At 39.9% G+C, this 23,922-nt stretch overlaps 1 protein-coding gene across 5 annotated transcripts in view; it reads left to right on the forward strand.

Annotated features, from left to right (window-relative positions):
- Nucleotides 1-23,922, forward strand: part of nbeab (neurobeachin b) — a 193,812-nt gene that overhangs the window by 52,960 nt on the left and 116,930 nt on the right. For all 5 annotated transcript variants that reach the window (XM_051397178.1, XM_051397180.1, XM_051397182.1 and 2 more), the window contains exons 7-17: nucleotides 283-402; nucleotides 2,578-2,724; nucleotides 11,244-11,441; nucleotides 11,542-11,675; nucleotides 13,560-13,668; nucleotides 15,280-15,432; nucleotides 16,756-16,924; nucleotides 21,785-21,864; nucleotides 22,861-22,923; nucleotides 23,240-23,337; nucleotides 23,784-23,876. In XM_051397178.1, the coding sequence (XP_051253138.1) occupies nucleotides 283-402; nucleotides 2,578-2,724; nucleotides 11,244-11,441; nucleotides 11,542-11,675; nucleotides 13,560-13,668; nucleotides 15,280-15,432; nucleotides 16,756-16,924; nucleotides 21,785-21,864; nucleotides 22,861-22,923; nucleotides 23,240-23,337; nucleotides 23,784-23,876 (1,364 nt within the window). The remainder of the gene's footprint in view (nucleotides 1-282; nucleotides 403-2,577; nucleotides 2,725-11,243; nucleotides 11,442-11,541; nucleotides 11,676-13,559; nucleotides 13,669-15,279; nucleotides 15,433-16,755; nucleotides 16,925-21,784; nucleotides 21,865-22,860; nucleotides 22,924-23,239; nucleotides 23,338-23,783; nucleotides 23,877-23,922) is intronic.

The following is a 23,922-nucleotide window of genomic DNA, read 5'->3' on the forward strand; positions in this document are numbered from 1 at the left end:
GATTTCAGAACATTAGGTGGCAAGCCTCAAGGCCGTGGCTTTCTAGTAACTTTGAGGTTCATCTGAATTTCCTGGCTTTAAAAGAAACAAATTGGAGAGCTTACCAGAAATGTTGTAGATGTTCCTCAATAAACCCTTCCAAATGTAGTTAAGTGTGGTTAAATGTAGTCAAGTATAACAACTTTGTACTTGCAAAAGAAAGATAATGACTCACTTAATTATTGTCCTGTTCTGTTGCTCACTTAAGAAATCTTTTCAATCTGACTGTTTTCCCCTCTGCAGTGGTACATGATCAGTATAGTTCACATCTACAGCCGCTGGAGGAACAGTGAAATCAGATGCTACGTTAACGGACAGCTTGTTTCTTATGGAGACATGGCATGGCACGTCAACACAAATGACGTAAGCGCTCTTCTTTTTACTCCTCCTCACTGCTGTCATCTTTTCTCCCCGGTTATGATGTTTATTGGCATAGGACTGACTGAGGCTGCCACATCTACGTTTTCGCCTGGTTGTAAATTAAAAATATAAAACCACACATCTTCAATAGTGCTCATTGGGTAAAATGAGTTTTAGCATATTAACATGGATTTATCACATAGTTTCTTAATTTAAATATCCATTTGTCTCAGAGATGTGTGCTGCAGTACAGGGTGGAAGAGATGGAACATCAAATATTTGGGGAAGAGATGTATGTATAGAGAATATATGTATGTATATAGTGAAAATGGCTCAATCTCAATAGTTCCTGTATATATGTGTACAGAGTATGTAAATACCATCAGACTGAAGTGCTCTTGTTTAAAATGTATGACAACATTGTGAGTCATGGTGTAACAGTATCATATTTGTGTGTTTGAATGACTCTAAAGCAGAATGAAAGTTGTTGTCACACATGGTTCTTAAGGACAGATTCAAAAAGCAATTTGCACTTGTACAGATGAGACACATTTCCAAAGGTGGGCAGAATGAATACTGTAGCTGTGTATTCAAGGGAAGATTGCACAAATGACAGGTTGAGATATAAGTGTGGTTCATGAGATATTCCACCACATTAACTAAAGCTGCTTTAATTTGTGATGGATCGTTTTTGTGGAGTAATTTGAATATCAGGAGGGAGCATTATTCTGATGTGGAGCAGAGTTTTATTATGCGATGGCTGCACAAACAGCTGCATCACAAAGACACTAGCAATCATACACACCAAGAGAATAGTTTAGATAAGATTAGCCTATTTCTTTTTTTTTTTTTTACTTTGTATTTTCTGTTATATAAGACAACAAACGTGGGGCCACACAGTTATATTGGATAGTATACACAGGAATTGTTGGTCACAGAATCGTACACATTCAACTTTCGCCTTTTTTTTCCCCAATTGCATTTAATATATTTTCAGTTGTCATTTTTAGTAAATATTTGTCTCAGATATCCAGATTCTTAGATATATTTCCTAAGTAAATAGAGAGACAAGTAAACTCAATATAAAATCCTGATATACTCTTAATGGCAGCTTGAACATCAACCCAGAAATGCTGTAGGGTGGGGTAAGACCAAAGGATGTCCATGAAACCTGCCATTAGGTGTCCACACTGTCTCCAGCATTGATTTTGAAGTCCATTTTATTTAGATTTTAGATCAGAGCCTAATTCAACCAAGCAACGGACATGGAAAAATGTATTGAATGCATAAAAAAAATCACACTGCCACACCATATGAGAAAATGTTATACACCCTTGTAGTTTATTACATTTCTCTGGATTAGGATTACTTAAACAGCAAGGTCACGTAACTAAAATAACTATGAAAATAATAGACTGGAAGCTGACAGGAATGTTGCTACATTTGGTGGATTTAAGATGAAAAAGCTGAGACGTTGTAGGTAGGCATTTGCTGTACTTTGGAAACGTGGATAATTTGTATTATCTATATAATTTCTGTTTCTCTTCAACCTAGTCTTTCTCTGCTGTCGAGGCTCTGATGTTAAAACCAAAATGTTTTAAAACATTGTCTTTAGCCTTCTCACTTAAAAAATAGATATGTAGACTATTGCCATCTTTCTGTTCATGCCAACTTCGAAGTAGGACTGAAACTAGAAGTCTAGGTAATTGTTTCACACATTTTCACACGCTTAGTTAGCATAATTATGTCAAGTAAGATTTATTTTGTTTAGACACTTTTAATTGTTATATTACTCAATCTGACTGTTTTTTCTCTTGTTATGTAAGTTATTATTTGACTGCTGCTGTTCAGTTCTATCTCAAATGCAATCACAGCAGATATTCTCGAGGTTATATTCAGGTTTCCTATCTTTGTAAATCAGAGGTGTTGTTTTCCTCTTTCCATTAGGGAATTGTCAAGGTTGTCACTGAAACAACATAGCAGGTGATGTTGTTATAGATAGATAAATACAATTTCTAGGTGAAAATATATAAAGAAAAATACTAATTTGTGCATGATGTTGTACTTCTTGCTTTTTTTCCCCTCTGCCTAATTCAGCTGTGTGTGAATTTGGATATTTATTCTTCAGTCCTAAAGTATAAATTGATGTAGCCTTTTATCTCTATGTCCCTCTTGCAGAGTTATGATAAGTGCTTCCTCGGGTCCTCTGAGACAGCAGACGCTAACAGAGTATTCTGCGGGCAGCTAGGAGCCGTCTACGTGTTCAGCGAAGCCCTCAATCCCGCTCAGATATTTGCAATTCATCAGCTAGGACCAGGCTATAAGGTATGTACTTGAGGGTGACTAAATTAGATTACATGTAAGCAGTCTGCATCACCTATCAATCTGTGAAATCAATGCCCGTTGCTGCCCTGCCGCAGTTCCTTTGCCATGTGTCTCCGTCCTGGGAGCAATGCTTTTCCTCCCAGATAAACGGCTGCATAAATTACCTACTTCTTAGAAATAATGGCACAATACACCGAAGGAAGCAGCAGGCACTGGGAGGGGATAGAGTCCAGAGCCGACTTATATCAGCTGCAGCAGGTGTAGCAGTCCCAAGCTTTTTTACAAAGACCAAAAGATTGTGAATATAGAAAGATGCTGACCTATCCAGAAGAGGATTCAGCTGTGAATGTTAATCATATGGTGACAAAATATTTGGTTTGCACACATACATTTAAATTAGTTTTATTTATTTATTTTATATACTCTTTATCCCCAAATATTCCACTCATCTTGAATAAGATAGAGGCTGTGCCTTCAGTCTATTTTCAGATGGCTCTCACTGTCTTACTTTTGCTCCTGATTCTCGCAAAGTGCTGCTGTTTCTTCGCAGTCTTAAGCCCTGCACTCTGTCACAAATGGAGGAATGACATGCACTGCCAAATCAGCTTTGAACACAGGATATGTCTCAGACTATTTACAATATCTCTTTTCATTTTACACCAGCTCTGTTTGTTCTCTAGCTGCTTTGAAGACAAAATTGGGCTTTTTTATAGCTTGAAGGAATGCGTCTTTGGCATTGTCATTATAAAATGTACTCTATTGAAGATTGTGAGATGGATGATTGTGATTTCAATCAGATCTATGAATGCCTTGAGAATCCCAGGAGAACTCATTGTTTGGTCTTCTCACTAATGGCTGGTGACTTGCCGTTTACCTCCTTAATTGTGGTTCTAGACCTTTTATTAGAGAGGTAACGCACAGTGGAGCAATCCTCCAGATTTCTCAAAATAATGAAGAGCGTGTCCCGGGGAGACAATTACCCGCAATTGATCAAGCTGTGAATGGTGTTGGTAATGGTGAGTATGATAGAGCCAGCCAGGTGAGTTGAGGAGGAAGGTCAGAGACTTGTCAGGCCCACTGATTGGTTGTTGTAATGGGAGTGCTGTCCAGGGGGACGAGAGGCCTGTCTGTTGTAGCCTGTCTGTTTTAATTGAAAACTGCCAGTAATCACAGCATGAGTCTGCTACAGTATGTACATTGGACTCTCATTATATCTGTTTCAACTCAGCTGCACAGCCGGAAAATAAACATCTGAGCTGATGTATGATTTATTTTCTGATCCATGGTCCTCTCATCCATGTTTGATGTTTGACACGCTTTCCTTTGCTCACACAGTGTACTGAATGTAACTGTAACTTCTGCGGTTAGTTGAAATGCAGAGATTATTGCTGCCTAGGGTTACTATTTCTACTGCACGTTATGATTTATGGCGTAAATCTGACAGACCTGTTAGTAGAATCTGCTCCCTGGGCTCTTTTCATATTGCTGAAATTTGAAATTGCACTCTGAACTGAGATGGACTCATGGTTATTTAATTTAAAGTACCAAACAAATTTTGCCGTATATTGCTATTTCTATGACTGCCTTTCCCAGCCATTCGGAGATAACATCACAGGGCAGTGTTGGGTCTACAGACTCTGAGGCTGACAGAAGCTGGCTGTCTTATCAGACTGTCATTCATCACTGCTGTTTTAGCAGATCTCATAAGTTTTGGTGTTAGTCTAGGAAACTGTGGACTGAAAGATTCTTACAAGGGAATAGCGTCACAACTTTGTGAGATGTAACTCAGGATGAAGAATAGAATTCCCAATTGATACTAGCAAACACAGATTTTTAAAAAGCCCTCTTAGTGTTTACTCTGGATAACTACTTATTTCTTTCCAGCTCTGGGAAATAGCCTGGTCTGAAGTCATAAAGTGAAATCTGTCACAGCAATATCCAGTGACAGCTTCACTGAGCACAAACTATTAGTCATTGACTTGACTAGTCAGAACAATTAAGCCATTACTTTATGTCTTTTCGTATGATGCACTTAGAGTTATTTCTGTCCTTGCCCTCTATCATCATTACCATATGTGTTCTACATGACGCAGATTAGCCCATTGAATTTGTGCCAACACTGCTCTGCAGTATGCACCACAGATTGCTGTAGAAGAGACTGAGGAGCTGCACAGTTCTGGTCCGCCTTGTCAGGGAAGACAAATGTTATCTCAGTGTAGAGGCTGTGCAATCATAAGATATCTGAACATTACATGAAAAGATCATCGATTTCAAAAACTGTATATACATTCTGTATATACCTGGATATACTAGGCTCCACAATTACATTTACAAATAACAATTACAAGAAAAATTTTATTTCCATCATAATACTAGCTTTGGTAGGCAGCCATTAGATACACATTTTATTTTACTCAAGTAAGTGCAAATTCCTGGATATTTCCCTGGATCTGGCTCTGCAACTAAAGTTAATCACTTTTCCCTGGCCAATGGCCTAACCTTTCACTCTGTTTTATTGAAGTCTATAAATAGCTTTTTGAGAACTATGAGCCAATGAGCTAAACAGCAGCTAACAACATTAATAAATATTTTGTGGAACTTCTTTAACTTTTTATCTTTTTTTAATATTTAAAAATTAATTAGAAACAGGTTCATTTTCAACTATATTGTGTCAGACTATATATGCAGGTACTGTGGTAGGTAGGTCCCGAGCTTGTCTAGTGATTGATGTAGAGAGTTGTGGGCAAGCCCCCGGTCAATGACTGCCTTTGGCACTGGGAGAAGAAGAAGGTAACTGTGCTGTAATTCTTTTATATGATTGGCCTGTGGAATGATGCTGTCGTGCTACAGGGTTTGTTACTGTAGCTCCAACCCATGAGATCATTATTTTCACACTGCGGCAGGGCCCATGCTAAAGTGCAGGGCAATGGAGCTTGTTATTTCATGTCACTTGGGTTTCTTGAGTAGGAACTTTTGAAGAATGTTAGAGACTACATGATGAGATGCATACTGACTGCTGTGTGGACTTGATCATAGCAGAGGAACAGAATACCTCTTATGTCTTTTTTATAATCTGACTGCAAGGAGGTATGCCATTAAATTTGGCTCAACCCTCTCAGTTTCTGGAACTTGCCTATGAAGAATAATGCTGCCAGGCAACAGATATAATGCTAGCAAATATACATGGATTTTAAACAATATTGTTTGGAAACAGGATTTACTTGCCAAAAGTAAAATATGAACCCCAGAGGATGGAGTTCCAGAATCAGTAAACTGACGTATCAAGATCTGAAACAGTTTTGATATGAGCTGATTTAAATGTACCATATTTGTAGCAGGTATATTATATAACGAATAGTGTTGTATGTTTCCTCTAAAGCACTTCAAAGGCACAATCATTGTACAATTGACAACCTGAGTCAGCTCACCTTTTTATCCATTCACTCCCTTACTGTAATCCAGATTTAGATGCCTTTAGGCAGGTACATGAACCCTGTTTGCTTGTGTTGCATAACATACTGTATTTATCTACAGTCCCTCTAGGACCAGATGGTTGTTTCCTCTCTGGTACTTCAGCACTTTATGTCTCTCCTTATCCTATTACCATCCGCTGGCTGTCCATGAGTCAGATAGGAAAGGAAAAACATTTCTCTCATTCATTAATAATTCAACCCAACTGATTAAAGGACTTGATTTCCTTATTAAGCATGTTCCATTCACATGGCATTGATGGATTAATTCAACTCATCTGTCATCAGCTAATTGATTAAGTAAATTAATGCTAGTCTGTTATTGATCAGCTATTTGTTATGGTTGCCATAATTAATGTGTTACTGAGCCACTGACTGATGAAACCTCCAGTTCTTTTTACACAGCCATCAAATGGATTCAGATGTCTGAAGGCATAATGAAACATAAGACACATTAAAACATATGAGAGACAGTTTTGATCCCTTTAAAGAGTTCATTTATCACTGCACTCAGTCACGGGTGCAATTTGTTTAGTATTCATAAGAATTAAAAATGGTCAGAACAGCATAAGGTTTGTAGATGTATCTCAGCATGGTGTAATTTAGTTCTAGTTTTTCTCTCTCGCTGCTATGAGGGTGGAGGGATAAAATTAATAAATAAATCTGATGAATAAATACTGAGTCTATATTGTTATCTGAACAAGTATTTGCATAATGTTTTGACTCTGAGTCTGATTACATTGGATGCGAAGTGACACAGTAACTCAAATCTAAATGGCAGACTGCCAGCTTTAATTTGTAGGTGTTTTCAGCCATGCTGCATCAACTCTTCTCGTATTAGCTCTACTTACGTGTAGTGTATTTGGACAGAAAAAATATTTCTTTCATAAAGAAACCTATGCATTGGTAAAAATCTTAATGTGTTCTAAGTAGAAGTCTGCAATCATAGCACAACCTTTTCAGTGTAGCTTCATGAGAATTCAGCTGTGAATGTGCCCGGCTTGAAATCGCACCAGAAAAGGGAAGAGTAAATGGCTGGGTTAAATTAATGCAGGTAAACAATCATCTGTGGTATCAAAGCAACTCTGATCCTGCAGTAGAACTTAAACAAACGATGTTCCCACAGAGATAAAAAGGGAAGGATCCAGTGTAAACACTCAAAGTAAAACAAAATGAGGCCAACGGAGAAACAAATACCTACATAACACAACTATATAATGTCATATGTCCCCTACGGTATCTTGCAACATGAATGTAGTTTTTCTTTATTGATTTTATTGGCAGAAATTAATATATTATGCATAATATGTTTCATTAGTGTATTGTTGTGTTTTGTTACTTTAGATTGAGCCTTTTAAATATACAGATATCGAGGGTTGCCTTGCATGAAGTCCACCATATTTAACAACCATATTTCTACTGTAGCCCAGAAAGGTGTTGCCGTTTTTTGCGGGTTTCGCAGCCTCTGTAGTTTCTCCTTCACACTAAGAAGGAGAGGGTGATGCGAGGGAGTTGTGATCTGCAACTACACACCTAGATGCCACTAAATGCGAGAGAGAGAGAGAGACAGACAGACAGACAGACAGACAGACAGACAGACAGACAGACAGACAGCAACAACTACACTTATAGTAGAGACTCATGATGAACATGAAGAAGATGATGACGACGACGACAACAACAACAACGATGGGGGACAATGAGGAGTGGCAATAGTAATAATAGTAACTGTAGTAATAATAATAGTAATAATAATAATAACAATAATATCAGTGATATTAGCAATGGCAGTCAAGCAGGACCATGGCAGAAGGCTCCACCAGGATCCATGAGAACCTGCGAAAGAGAAAGCACAAGAACTCCGGGGAAGAAGTGAAGTTAGTAACATGCATTAATGGGACATGAATGTGTGCAGAAAGAGAGAGAGAGGAAGAGAGGAGCTCAGTGCATCATGGGAAATCCCCCGATAGTCTATGCCTATAGCAGCATAACTAAGGGATGGTTCAGGACTCACCTGAGCGAGCCCTAACTATAAGCTCTATCAAAGAGGAACGTCTTAAGCCTACTCTTAAATGTGGAGAGGGTGTCTGCCTCCCGAACCAAAACTGGAAGCTGGTTCCACAGGAGAGGAGCTTGGTAACTGAAGGCTCTGGCTCCCGTTCTACTTTTAGAGACTATAGGAACCACAAGTAGCCCAGCATTCAGAGAATGCAGTGTTCTAGAGGGGTAATAGAGTGCTATGAGCTCTTTAAGATATGAAGGGGCCTTACCATGAAGAGCTTTGTAGGTGAGTAGGAGGATTTTAAATTCTATTCTAAATTTTACAGGGAGGCAGTGCAGAGAAGCTAGTACAGGAGAGATGTGATCTCTTTTCCTAGTTCCTGTCAGTTCTCGTGCTGCAGCGCTCTGAATTAATTGGAGCGTCTTAATGGACTTATTGGGGCAGCCTGATAATAAGGAGTTGCAGTAATCCAGCCTAGAAGTAACAAATGCATGGATTAGTTTTTCTGCATCCTTCTGTGACAGGATGTGCCTAATTTTTTTAATATTACGTAAATGAAAGAAGGCAGTCCTGGAGGTTTGCTTTATGTTGGAATTAAATGACAAGATAACTCCAAGATTCATGATAGTGGTGCTAGAAGCCAAGGTAATGCCATTTAGAGTAACTGTATCTTTAGACAGTGAGTCTCTGAGGTTTTTGGGGCCAAGTACAAGAATTTTGTTTTTATCTGAGTTTAACATCAGAAAATTGCAGCTCATCCAGGATTTTATGTCCTTAAGACATGTTTGTAACTTAGATAATTGATTAATTTCATTGGGCTTGATCGATAGATATAACTGTGTATCATCTGCATAACAATGAAAGTTATGGCGTGATTCCTAATAATATTGCCCAAAGGAAGCATGTATAAAGTAAATAGTATTGGTCCAAGTACAGAACCTTGTGGAACTCCATGACTAACTGTAGTATTTATGGAAGATTCATCGTTAACGTGTACAAACTGAGGATTATCTGATAAGTATGCCAATTTGATGCCGAAGTCTCTGTAAAAGAATATCCTGGTCAATGGTGTCAAATGCAGCACTAAGATCTAATAATACAAACAGAGACCATTGTCGGAAGCAATCAAAAGGTCATTATTGACTTTAACCAGAGCTGTCTCTGTGCTGTGATAAACTCTAAATCCTGACTGAAAATCCTCAAATAAGCTATTGTTATGTAGAAAGTCACACAACTCCAGAATCTTAGAGAGGAGGAGGAGGTTAGAAATCGGTCTATAGTTGGCTAAAACCCCTGGGTCCAGAGTGGGCTTTTTAAGAAGGGTTTTAATTACAGCTACTTTAAAGGACTGTGGTACATAATATCCTGACAATAAGGAAAGATTAATCATACAGTCATGTGAAAAAATTAGGACACCCTGTGTTGACGTGAGAGTGAACACCATGGTGAGATCGAAAGACCTGTCTGAGGCCTTCAGAAAGAAGATTGTTGCAACTTATGAGTCTGGTAAGGGATTTAAAAAGATCTCAAAAGAGTTTGAAATCAGCCATTCCACTGTCCGGAAAATAGTGTACAAGTGGAGGACATTCAAAACAACTGCCAACATGCCCAGGTCTGGCCGTCCAAGCAAGTTCACCCCGAGAGCAAACCGCAAGATGCTAAAAGAAGTCTCCAAAACCCCTAAAAAGTCATCACGGGACTTAATTGAATTATTTGGACACCAGAACAGAGGACATGTTTGGTGCACACCAAATACAGCGTTCCAGGAAAAGAACCTCAAGCATTCTGCATCTAGGAGTGGGGCAAACTTTCCTCAGACCGATGTCAGAGACTGGTAGAGGGTTACAAGAAGCGTCTCACTGAAGTTATTAAAGGGGGTAACACTAGGTATTGAGGGGTAGGGTGTCCTAACTTTTTCCTCAGTTAGAATATGCATTTATGTTATAGTCTTTTGTTTAATGAGTAAAGCAATGTTATATTTTGCTGTTTACCTGCAATTAGATCACTTTCTTTTCCAGAGATAAATAAAAACAAGATTAGACATCGATATGTGAACATTTCTTAATGAATAACTGAATATTTAATGGGGTGTCCTAATTTTTTCACATGACTGTATCTAGTAAAGAAGTGCCAATTAAGGGTACGACTTCTTTAAGCAGCCTGGTTGATGGCTTTGTTGATGAAATTATTGAAGTTAATTGATGAAGATCGATGGCAGAAAAACATTCTAAATATGTATCTGATTTTACATTAGTTAAAGTTCCTGAACTTGGGGAGCCACTGATAGCTGTTGAGGGCATTTGGTGATTAATTTTGTCTCTAATAGTAATAATAATAATAATAATAATAATACATTTTATTTAAAAAGCGATTTCTGAATACTCAAAGACACTGTACAATATAATATAAGAAGAATACAAGAACATCAATCCGTAAAACAATATAAAACAGTACAATGATAATAATAATTTTATTATAATAGAAGCTCATAAAGTTGTTGCTACTTAAGTTTATGGGGATATGTGGCTCAATAGAGCTGTGACTCTCTGTCAGCCTGGCTACAGTGCTGAAGAGGAACCTGGGGTTGTTCTTATTTTCTCCTATTAGTGCTGAATAATAGGCTCCTCTGGCATTACGGAGGGACTTTCTATAGGTTTTAAGATTATCTTGCCAAATTGAGCGATATTCTGATAATTTCAAAGCGTGCCATACTGCACTTTCACTTCTTCCCCTGACACACTGATATGTTGTTAATTATGTTCAGAACAGGATTTGCTTTTAATAAATATAAATAAGCATTATCAAAATGTTGATATACTGTAATGCTTTTGGTGCCCAGACTGACCTCTAGAAATGTATGGTTGCCAAAAATTCCTCTTGTCATTTTTCATTCTTGAATGAGTATTTTTTAATCAAGTTATAATTAAAAGATAACACCGAAGCGACACTGATAGGATGCATGAGCAGGAAGGATCTTCTCTATCACTCTCTCCTTCTCGTTATTTATCCATCACTTATTCCGCTTTCTCTCTTTCTCTTTTTCTTAGAGCACGTTTAAGTTCAAGTCAGAGAGTGATATCCACTTAGCTGAGCATCACAAGCAGGTGTTGTATGACAGCAAGTTGGCCAGCTCCATCGCCTTCACCTATAACGCCAAGGCCACTGACGCACAGCTCTGCCTGGAGTCCTCGCCTAAAGAAAATGCCTCCATCTTCGTCCACTCACCACACGCCCTTATGCTACAGGTTAAAGCCGGCTCTGACTCTGTTTACCCTGTTTTCATTTCTGTTGCACTCCTTTAGCATTACAAATGTGTGTTTTATTGGTTTTATATTATCCTCGCAGGATGTAAAAGCCACAGTGACTCACTCCATCCACAGCGCCATCCACTCCATTGGTGGGATCCAGGTGCTCTTCCCGCTCTTTGCTCAGCTGGACTACCATCAGCTGAACGACAGCCAGGTGGAACCCACTGTATGGTAAGTGGAAATATTGTTACTTTTTGGAAATCTGACTTGATGCTTTGGAAATGATGACATGACATGAATTTAGTTTGGTGACAAGAGCTCAGTTTGGAATGATTGTGAATTTGATCACTTTTTGATACTTTACCCTGAACCCTTTTAGACTTGTGTGGGTTGTGTTTGATGAAGAGAAAATGGCAAGTAATATGAATGACGTTGATGATTTAAAAGTTACACAAGGGTTGATTTTTGTATAAATGTATATTCATCTGTATTATCAGCATAAATGATAGTGGGGGTGCAACAGAGAAGCATCTACATTTCCATAATTGAGGGTGTTGTAGACTTGTTGTTAATTATCATCACTATTTCGGTGGTTACAGGCAGTGAATCTCTGAGTGCAGGAAGTGTGAAATCAACAAAAGAAACGAAAAGATGCTTTGTTGAATCTGTCGCAATATTCAGTTGAGCGCTCAGGTTGCTGATGCCATCATACATGACATCTTAGTGATAAAGTCTCAACATCCAAAATTAGAGTCGGTGTCGGACAAACAATGTGGTGATTTGAGGGTTTCTGTATTACATAAAGTACGTTTTCATGCATTATATGCTGAAATCTTTCTTGCATATTCGACAACATGTACACTGATACCCATATATCTGTAATAAACCACTGTCTGCTTATAATGCCAGCCTTGGTCAAGCTGTAGTCCAGTTTTCATTATTATCTCTACTCTCTGGTTCAGACTTCTCTCATCCCCGTCATCCTTAGGTGAAGCTTCCTCACTGTGCTCTGGATAGAGTCTGAGCTCTGCTAATCCCACGTTAGTTCAACGACAGCAGTATGGCTAGATAGACTCAAGAGTGGCCACACAGCAGCATAAACCCGTGATGCCCAAAGCTCCCTGCTTCTGTAGTTTCCTCTCATCTCTGCTCTCTGTCCCTCTGCTCTCTCGCCACCATATCGCGGGTCTTTGCCTCACAGTGTGTCACTTTCCCCACTACTTGCTTTTGTCCTTGCCTTGGCTTTTACACTCAGTCCTTCTAAAGCCTGCTGAGCTGAGGAGTTCAAAGCTTCTGCAACAATTAAGTCTCTATAATGCCTGTGGATCTGCTTTGGCTGTTCTCAACAGCACCCTCGTATAGTGACTTTATAAAAAATCCTTTTAATCAACATCTGTGCCACCTTGAATTGCAAACAGCAGTGATTTAACACCAGTCACTGCTGCTCTGCCAAATTGGAAGGAAGCTGTGCTTGCAGTAAAAGATCAGAGGTTAAACCAAGAGCACACAGAGCTGACTATCATTCAGTTCTGTTCCCCTTGGTTCAGTTATAGCCAGCTTGGAGTAGTAGTTAGAAATGAGCAATTGTAAACTGACAAGGTAGTAAGCATGTAGTTTGTATGCATGTAGTGTATGTGCAGTAACTATCGGCAGGCCTGCACAGGAGTGGTTGTTGTGCTAGAGCGGAGGCCACCAGAGGATGTGAGGGAAAGCCGATTAAGAAGTGTCATCGAGCACCACTGTCACTCAGCCAAAGACTTCAACTGAAAAGCCCTGCAACAAAAAGAAAAAAAAAGTCTTCAGTGCACTACCCCTTGAACCCCTTCCCCCTCACCTCACACGCTCTGTTGCAACTCTCCCCCAGACCACTCTCTGTCCCTAGAGAGCCCGATGAGCCAACCCTTTCTACTGAATTGAAGAGGGATGAAAGTGGTGAGCTGGAGTTCCCAGCTGATTGCTGACATGTTCTGAAAATGACCTTGTTTTTTTCCCCTCTGCTGCACTGTCTCCTCATGCTGCTGTAGTTTATAGAATAACTCCTTCACCACCCGATGAGTGTGTGAAAAGATGTGTATTTTATACCTGTGTGAGACGTAATGTCTTCTTGTTTTGCAGTGCCACTCTCCTGGCCTTTCTGGTTGAGCTGCTCAAGAGCTCTGTGGCCATGCAGGAGCAGATGCTGGGAGGAAAAGGCTTTTTGGTGATTGGATACCTGCTAGAGAAGGTATAGTAGGGCTTTCACAGCATATCACAATGGTTTCCTAACCTCAGTGACACATCAGTTCTCAGGAACTTTCCATTTTCAAATTAATCAATTTCACCTCACTCACAGAAATATGGTCACGTGTACGCTTTTGCTCTCAGAAAATGGTTATACGAGAGATCCCATACAGGCAGACTAATTCTCTGGGAACAGGCAGACTTATCACACACAACATTTTCTCTCACTTTGATTTGATTGATTTGAAAAATGAATATGTCCAACTCTTCATTTCCTTCTTGAGTGGAACATTGAATGGGAAATGATTCACTGATGTGCAGAGTTTTGACAAGATTTTTAATAGAAAACCCCATCTGCTTTGGAAACTTCTTTCACCTTCCGTACGATCAAGATGCACTGTATCTTGTCTGTGCTCTCCAAGTCCTGTCAGCAGTCTGATCTCCCATTGCCTGTAGAGTCCTGAATGTGTCTTTGAACTAAACAGAGCTAGAGGAAGAACACCACACGACTACTTCTCTTCCCCTTTCCCCCCCTTGGTTTCTCTCTCTTTCCGCATCAGTCTTTATTTACCCATTTTGCGATGCAGATCTAGCAGCTTGCCGGCCTCCCCAGAGTGCTGGCTCTTTTGGAGCACTGAGAAATGACTCCACTTTGTCACTCAGTGACTTGCCTGCCTGATGGCTTCAGCTGCTGTTAACTAACAGCCAGGCAGAGTCGGCGCCTGAGAGCTGCTGTTTTTTTCTTGCTTCCTTCCCGCTGCCAGGTTTCACACTTCCACATATCGCACCATCTGTTCGTGATCTGTTTATGCCACACCTTCCCTTCTTCTTCCTGTGCCTTCATTTTTCCCTCTCTCCTGCCCTCACTAAGTCCCCACCTGGGCAGAGAACAGGTGCCAGACAGGAGCGGTAACGGTATTTGTCAAAGTGAAATTCTCTGCAAAGTCAAGCCTCTACAACTTGCCCGAATTTTGTTTAGACAATTTCTTTAGATTCAATAACTTGGCAAAATTACTGTGTATCAATTTAGCGACTATGCCAACATGCTAACCTGCTGCCACAGAACATAAGTAGGACACACAAATCCAAGTGATCCTTTAATTCAACCTACATACAGGAAAATTGACAAAATGACACTTATGATAGACACTTTAAGTAAAATACTTGCAACATTTAAACAGCACACAATGCAGACTAAAACAATAGAAACAAGTTTTTTTTCCCCTCTGTTCAACCTTCCTTCACGTCTTAACCATGAAATCTATTCATTCTGTAAAATTAACTGTGCTTTTATGTGATGCATATGAAGCTGCATGCCAGCTGCCATTTTTTATATGTTTTTAAATCTCAGTTTTTTGACCACTTCCATAGTTTACAAATGCTTCTACCTGTCATTCAACCCAAAATGACCTACTTTTGTGTACAAAATTACAGATGTTGTTGTTCTCTTTGTGACATTTAGGTTTTTTTCTACTTTTTGTTGCAACAAAACAGTTACCATAGGGTGTTGCTCTCTATAATGCAGTCCATTTCAGAAACGATAAATGCACACTTACAGCAGAAAAGGCTTAGCGACATCATTACTGTTAAACATGACTTTTGCTTCTTCCTACAGTCATCACGTGTACACATCACCAGGGCTGTATTAGAGCAGTTCCTCTCCTTTGCAAAGTATCTGGATGGTCTGACCCATGGGGCACCACTGTTGAAACAGCTGTGTGACCACATCCTGTTCAATGCTGCCATCTGGATCCACACCCCTGCCAAGGTGAGCTCCTGCAGGTAACGAAGGGACAGGTCTCTTTGCATTTGATCAGGCTAAAAAGGATGCACATCAGGAGCTTTCAACTGCAAAAGACTTCAGTAATCCTCTGCATCAGAGAAGAGAATTGAAACTACAAGTCCTAACATGCCCGTTTTTTCAAAGCAAATAAGGGTGGAAATTTTGTGTGTTGTCAAGTATGTATCACACTGGTGTATTGGTGAGATTCCCCATGGCAGCAAGTGTTGTGCACGTGGTAATGAAACCAACTAGCAGAGTGCATGTGCCAGATATATTCTCACATTTGTAAGACATTAAATGGTTGCAGAGTTCATCACTTGCCTTCCACTTTCCAATCCTCAACCTAACCAAGTTTTTAAATGTTCCAGATTTTTTCCTCCCCTCCTTTTTAAATAATGACCCATGAAAAAATGGGATGAGGTATATCAAAGGAGCTGTGGTTTGTGTGGCAAATACATTTGCCTCAGGAATGCTGCTGGTGGGCCAAGCCATGAATAAATAAAAGGAGGAAATAAATACAAAAGTGTCTGGAGGCTTGCCTGTGACACTCCTCCAAAATAGAGCATAGAGAAAAAGGGAGAAAAAATGAGAGAAACAGCGAGGTAATGAAGTGGGTTAGAGCACTTTTAGCTACAACGGTACACAGAGCTACGGTGGCTCCTTCCCTTAGGACATGCCACAAAGTCCACAGTTCCTGTGTCCCTATCTGCTGCACGGGGTACAGAGAGCCAGCTGTGTGAATGATGGGAGCATGCAATATCCATTAATTACACGGGTCCACTGACCTTGTCCTGGTAAACAAATAAGATTCTGTATTTTGCATTTTACTTTTCTGTTCTTGTGGAAATTACATTACCAACAGCATGGTGTTCACTTATCTCTAGTGTTCAATTTCAGTAGCCTCAAACCATATCGCATCGTGCTCACATCGTAACCACGCTGCTGCCTTTCATCATGACTCACATTTGACTCATTAATATCCTATAATTTATGACATATGGGAAAAAGCCCTCAGTATTTATAGCTGGAATGACTGTGGTGGGATTACGGATTCTTGTCAGGTCTGTTGCTAATTACAGAGGACATGCTAATCATCACTGAACAGAGTGGAGCTGCGACAATTATGAAATTGAGTAATATAGGGTCAGTGGCCATCCCTACCATACAGCTGCAAGGATAATAGGCTCAGCTTCTACAATCCACCAGGGTAAAATGTCTTGGTTAGTCTAAAAGGTATACGGTTCAAGGGATCAATTACACACTGCAGTTGATAACATGAATACGTTTGTATGTGTGTTCCCACTCCAGGTACAGCTCTCTTTATACACATACCTTTCGGCGGAGTTTATTGGCACGGCAACTATCTACAACACGATACGTCGAGTGGGCACAGTGCTTCAGCTTATGCATACCCTAAAGTACTACTACTGGGCCATCAACCCTGCAGACAGCAGTGGCATCACACCAAAGGGTCTTGGTGAGCATATTCAGCTTTTTGGATTTTGCATTTTGAAGTTTATTTGTTTTTCTGCTGTGGAATATGATTTGATTTGATTTAGATTTTTGTTTATATATGTTTTCCATCCATCTGAAGGCTCATCTAAGTGAAGCTCAGTGTTTTGGAAAGGAAATCATTGGGAGTGAACCAATCACAATCATTGTGTGCAGTCACAAGCCTGCTATCAAAGTGTCTTCCTGAAATGGCAGCAGCTCCCCCACATTTGAAATGACTCATCCCCACATGGAAGCGCTTGCCTGTCAGCTGTTAGGACCATGGCCATCACTGGAGATGACAGTGAGGCAGACACGCCACATCAATACTGTCATCCCCCTAGGGTGCTTGGTGTGGGTGTTAGGCCTCTGAAACCTGGGCCAGTAGTATGACTGGCATCCTCTATGAAACAACAGTACGTCACTAAGCAGGCTGTGCTGGAAGTGAAAGTGTCCTTGAACTGTCATTTCCTTTCTGCTCTCCATTATTCTTTTCTGAACTATCTGTGTCAAAGTATAGTGGTTGTTTTATACTCGCACTGAGAGCTCAGTTTATGCTGCACCGAGGCCTAATGAAATCTACTTCCTGAAGGTTAGAGCATGTATTTTGACAACGTTGATGTAATCCTGGTCACAGTCAATAGTATTTTCTTCCACAGAGCGATTTTTCTTTGTTAGAAAGACTAACAGTTTCTATCACGAGTGAAGATCACTTTTAACAAATTCTCATAGGCGGTGCCAGAGTTGACTGATATATATAGCAGTTTAGCCTATATGTATGCCAAAGCAAGGCACTTGGCCTACATTTTTGATCTCTTATAGTGATCCTAATTGATTTCCTACTAATAGTGGTTGTGACCTCTAGACTGAGGTTAGCTGGGATAATACGAGCACACATATCTGTAAGTTAGGTCAGTTCACAGTCCCCTCAATCTCACTTTTCCTGATTTTAATTTGTTCCTTATCCCATCTACTTACACTGTGCAGTGTCCCTTATCCCTTCTTACGCTGTGCAAGGGAACTTTACAAGTCGTAATAACCGATGAAAGCTCAACCTATCTAGAACTCATGTTCTTGGATGATGAGCTATATTTAGCTTGGACATCAGAGGAACTTTTCTCATCACATCCACTGTGTTGGACACTCTTGGTAGGTGTTTTGTTGCTTTCACCACTGTTGAATTATAGATTTTGATGTCGAAATCACTTGTTTGGGAAATCTGTCTCCGTGTAGCCTCAGGCACTGCAGTAAAGTTGTGCTTTATATAAGAGCATCACAAGACCAAGTAGTTTTCTGATTTGTTTTAAGTCAGAGATGTCAACATGGGTTGTGAAAACACCAAAATAATACACAGGATGTGCTACAGTGTTCTCAGTGTAGTTCCTACATTGTGTCTGTGTTATAGAAGAGAGTCACTCTTCACACTCTTATAGTAAGTGAAATGTTGATATAATTATCGTCAGTGTGCTACTGAGGTGGGCCTGCCACCTGTAAGGATAGTTGGTAATGTCTGGGTTGGGAGCCCAGCGAAGGCAGAGTTATTGGGTGACTGACGCCTCGCAATAAAACATGCAGTCACCTCTTGGTGGGGAGGGAGAGTGCAAGAGGTAGAACAGGATTTAGGATCGTGTCTTGCTTCTTCTTGCGGATATCGTAGTCCTGTTGGCTTCATCGGACCATGTCCTCCAGTGCACACTGGGGTAGTTTCAGCGGAGTGTGAAGAGGTTGGGATGAGAGTTAGCGCCTGCTGCCATGGTCCAATGCCAGAAAACAGCAGATTGCCACCTCGAGGTTGTGAGCAATTAACAATCTGGGTTAGCAATCTAAATACTATGTTTTTGATTGCAAAGAACCACACATTACACTGCACTAACCAACTTCCTTCAATGAGCTTTCTAGTTAGGAAGTCCTCTAAATGTAGATCTCTCAAATGCAACTAAAAATATGGTGCTGATAATTGTTGAATTCCTGGTAGATTGTAATGGGCTGAAGAAATGGCAGAGATTCCGGGGAAGATATCTCGAAAACAGATCACCGTCCTTCTGTAGGTAATTTTCAGAGTGGGTCTGGATCCATTGATCTGCGCTTGATTTGGCAGGTCAGTTTTTCTCTCTGTCCTTCTAAACTGAAAAATGACCAAACAGAGACACATACGAAGAAAGAGAGAGCCAAGCACATAATGAAGTGTTCAATTATAGGGACACAGAGAACACATTTAAAACAAAGCTCCTCCAGCTACACACTCTGTTTCTGGAAGTGCCTCCTCTTTTTTTCCCCCCTCCTCAGGTCTTAATAGAGAGTGCTATCAAATTAAAGCCATGTATCATTCGGTTATACACAGAATCACTGCAGGCACTCACAGACAGATGCCCATTGCTCAACTTCTTTCAGTGTCTGATATGTACCCACAAGCCAACACATAATCTGTCTCAATCGCAATCACCTTCCCTTTGTCTCTGTCTGTGTCCTGCCTCTGTTTTACTAAATATTGATTAATGAGGCAGTTAGCCAAGCTGTTTGGTCAGTCACCACTTTCAATTCAAGCTGGTTTTGTCTTGTTCCCATTACAGGAGAAATCACCAGTGACAGACATGTAGGTGCTTCAGAGGAATAATTTGATCATGGCTCGCGGTTGATTTGATTTTTGCGCGTGCCTTCGTTCTAATGAAATAATCGCATGTAAGACACAAAGTGCTGATTACAGGCAAGTCATTGAGCAATTTAGCACATGCATTCTCTTCTTTTAACGACTTGCTTCAGATTTACACATTTACACCTGAGAAATCCACTGGAGCAAATGGAGTTCAAGAGAAAGAGCTGTTGACACATTCATGTTTTAAATGGGTTTACCTTCATGTTTGACCTGTGTGAGTCTTACAACATGTTCAGTCATTGCAGTTTGAAGTCAACATACTCCAAGTGCTCTAAACAGAGCAGGTTAAGCAGTTGAGAAGAATTCTGGAAAACCAATTATTGCTGCTCCAATTAAAAAAACGTGTTGCATTGTGAGTGTTTTATCAGCTTTTGTTTATTTAAAAGCATTCAGTGAGGGGAAATATAATTATTTTTGTTTTCTATTTAAAGTTTTATACAAGTATACAGGACACACGCTGTTGTGTATGCCGTGACTTTATTATCATCAGTCATAAGCCAAAATAAGATTCCTGCATTAATCACATGGACATAAATTGTTTTTCAATTAACTCTTTCTCCCTGTGCCCTTGGGATGCAGGAAGTAAAGCAATATGTGAATGAGGAACAAGAGCAGCGTAGAAACTGCTGAGCATAATTGGTTGTGAATAACTTGGATGCAGTAGCTGCGGTAATAATGTTCTTATCATCCCTTCCATGTCAGACTCTGTCCCTGCACTGGGTTTCGGTCTCTCTCTCTCTATTAATCAGTGTCGGGATGCAGTGGCACTTGCCATCATCCTGCAACCTCAGGGAGCCTCATCATTGATTACATTGACTGGCTGTCAGAGCAGCAGGATGGTCAGGTGTCTGCTGCCATTGTATCTGTCATCATGGCACTGTCCCCATTTCACTTGAACATGTGTCCAGGCAAGGAGGAGGTTGGAGTTTATCAGGGCTGAGAAGAGAAGAAAGAAATTGGGCAAAGTGACCAGTTTTCCCTGAAAGGCTTTTGCTGTTGTGTTTGGCCCAGTTACTGTCATTTAATACCTCTGCAAATGTAAAAGATTTTGTCAGTGAATTTATGCCTGGCTTGCTACACAGGATGAATAAAATGAATGAATATATGCCAGGTTTTACTGCCAAAAAGAAGCCTTTGTGGTACAGTGCTGCTAATCTTAAGGAGATTCGTGTTTGTATTGTTATAAGTGCTAATGTATGCTATATCCTGTATTTTCTGAAAAGCTCTGTGTTGTATTGATCTGCCTGTTGCTGCAGCCCATTAGTGTGTACATGCAAACACTTTTTGGTCAAAAACAAAAGAGCTGAGCATATTGAATAGGATCTGACTGTCAAAATTAATTCTTGTGCCAACCAAACCAGTACAGCAGCTCTGTAATGTGACATTTAATCAATGCTTTCTGTCATATCCTGCCATTCTTCTTTATTTAGGCAACATACATACACCTGCTGACAGCGTTCAGCCTGTCAGATGCTGAATGAGGTTCATGACAGGGATGGATATGTGAGTCTGACTTAAGAGTGCCAAATTGACCTTAAGTTGGCACAGGCATTCTGGGTAGTTTTAATGAAATGTTGGCCAGTGTGATGGGCAGGTGCGACTATGGTGACCTTGGGCTGGTTGCCAAGGCACTATGTTGTGGCCGAGTCTACCTGGGATACACAGAGACTTTGAATGCAGCATGAATGATAAACACATTTGGGCTAAATACTCTCCAGGACCTCTCGTGAGCTTAAAGCATGCTATATATATATAAATATATATAAAATGTGTTTAATTGTTAATGTAAAAATTCTTCTGTTTCCTAGTGGGAGATGGGAGACAAAGTGGGAGAGTGCCACACTCTCTGAGTAGGTTGTTGGTGAAACCTGGTGGGACTTTTAATACTCACATTCACATTCAAGGTGAATCATGTAAATCGGTATAGATCTGATGATACGGCAAAGAAAACTGAGTCTGTCTTTGAAATCTTTCTGTTTTGTCTGATTTTCCTTTAGAAAGCTCAAAGGAGGAGAGCAAAACACACCAATGAGAGAAACATTTCATTTTCAATCAAAAAAAAGAATCAAAGAGGAACTTAAGATTATAAAAATTGCCAGTAAAAACAAAATATAGAGGAGACTGGAAAAAAATGGAAAGGTGTCTTATTTGGTTCCAGTTTTATTGTTTCTCTCACTCTCTCTTCAACTACAGATGGTCCAAGGCCGACCCAGAAAGAAATAATTTCTCTGCGGGCGTTCATGCTTCTCTTCCTCAAGCAACTCATCCTGAAGGTATATCCCACCTGTCTTCATGCCTCGCAGCCCCTCACACAGCTTGATTTTGAACTGTGCTGAGAAAATTTGGAGATTGTCAATTCTCCCTGTGTTATCCTTTAAAATGTTCTGCCGGTCTGCTCCTTAATGCATTCAGTGACATTTATTTATTTATTCCTGCTAAAAAGTGTGTGCTTGGAAGAAAAGCAGTTGTGCTGAAACTAATTTAATGAATTCATTAGTCAGTCAAGCGAAAATCAATAAATGATTGTTTTGATAATTATCTAATCAGTTAAATAATTTATCAAGTAAAGATACCAAACACTTATTGGTTCCAGCTTTTCAAATGAGACAAATTGATGTTTTTCTTTGCTTCAGTTATTTGTAATTGACTCCCTCTGGGTCTGCTGAATGTTTATCAGACAAAGTTATAATGCATCACTTTTGGGTTTGGAAATGCATGAATGTGGAAATTGTGTTGCTTTACTGAGTAGATTAATTGGATTATTTAAAAATAAATTATACACTTATCAATAACAAAGGTATTAGAGTGCCGGGCTGTATATCACACATCTGATTCTGTTTTTTATCTTTTTGAATGTTTTCTACCCTACAGTTCAGGTGACTGTATTGCTGCCCACATCCCAGCATGCCATATCACTGCAGATAATTACCTTGCTACATTCTGTAACAGACTTTCCAGGGCATGGCAAAAATAAGATGAATTTTAACACTAACAGAGAACAGGCTTGGTGTCTTCATGTTAGCACCAGGCCAAACTTCTTAGGAAAGTAAGAGTTATCTGGTTGTTCAAACTGTTTGGTTGTAGAAACTTCTCATGACTGATGCATCAATTGCACACCCAATCTAAGCCTGACTGTTTTTCAATCGTACTAAATTAACGAATATACAGCAGATGTACTGTATTTATTTGCAGTGACCCTTCTCCAATTATTTTCCGACTAATGCGTGATTTAATTGTTTATCTGTTTTCTCATTCTTGCATTCTTTCAGGACCGAGGTGTGAAGGAGGATGAGCTGCAGAGCATCCTGAACTATTTGCTAACAATGCATGAGGTACATGAGAGTCTATCCCAGCTCCAAGGGAATTCACTCTGTGCGCAGTGTGCCACTTAGCTGCACTAAGAGCTGCTATTCTAAGTTTTTATTTAAACTAACCAGCAAGATTAATGAATCATTTCGATTAGCAATGGCCCTCGGCCCTCTGCACCGCTGTAAGGTGTACCAGGTGCATTCTGCAATTGCAGTTGTTGCACGACACATACATAATGTCTTTACTGCAGCTGCAAAGTTTTAGCAAAGAAAGTAGATTATATTCTCTCTCTTCATCTGATCTATCTCTCATTGTCTTTCTCTCATGGTTCGTCTGCAGGATGAGAACCTACATGATGTGTTGCAGTTGGTGGTAGCCCTCATGTCTGAGCATCCAGCCTCCATGATCCCTGCTTTTGACCAGAGAAATGGAATACGGTAAGACACAATCCCTTTGCTGTTCAGGCACAAAATGAAGAGGTGATTTCACAAAATAACCCTAAGCACCTACCACTTGTGCTGTGTGCCTATGAGATGCATGAATAATTCACAAGTTCAGTGAGAAAAAAAAACAACCTATGCATGGAAAAGTAACAATATTAACATATTGATTTCACAATATGACACAGATGATCAAACTTACCCCATGTGATCCTATAAAATATTAATGCACACAGTGTATCACTACTTGTGAGTTCTGAGGAATTCATTGTGGAAAGGCTGCTGCTTTCATTAGGACATTCATTTAATGCTAATGTAAATTCTCCCTGAAGGAAAGTGGTTGTCAGCTAACCAGTGCAGGGCCTTTTCATCAACAGGGCTATATTTTATTCTGTCAAGACCATGTGCTGTTGCCAACTTTTCGCTGCTTGTGTCTATTCCAGGGTAATCTACAAGCTCATGGCCTCTAAGAGTGAAAGCATTCGAGTACAATCCCTCAAAGTCCTTGGGTACTTCCTCAAGCATTTGGGCCACAAGTAAGTAGCCAATTTCAATAGCTGTGATTGTAATTACACACTCTAA

The sequence above is a fragment of the Dicentrarchus labrax genome, unplaced genomic scaffold, assembly GCF_905237075.1.
Source record: "Dicentrarchus labrax unplaced genomic scaffold, dlabrax2021, whole genome shotgun sequence".
Taxonomy (NCBI): Eukaryota; Metazoa; Chordata; class Actinopteri; family Moronidae; genus Dicentrarchus; species Dicentrarchus labrax.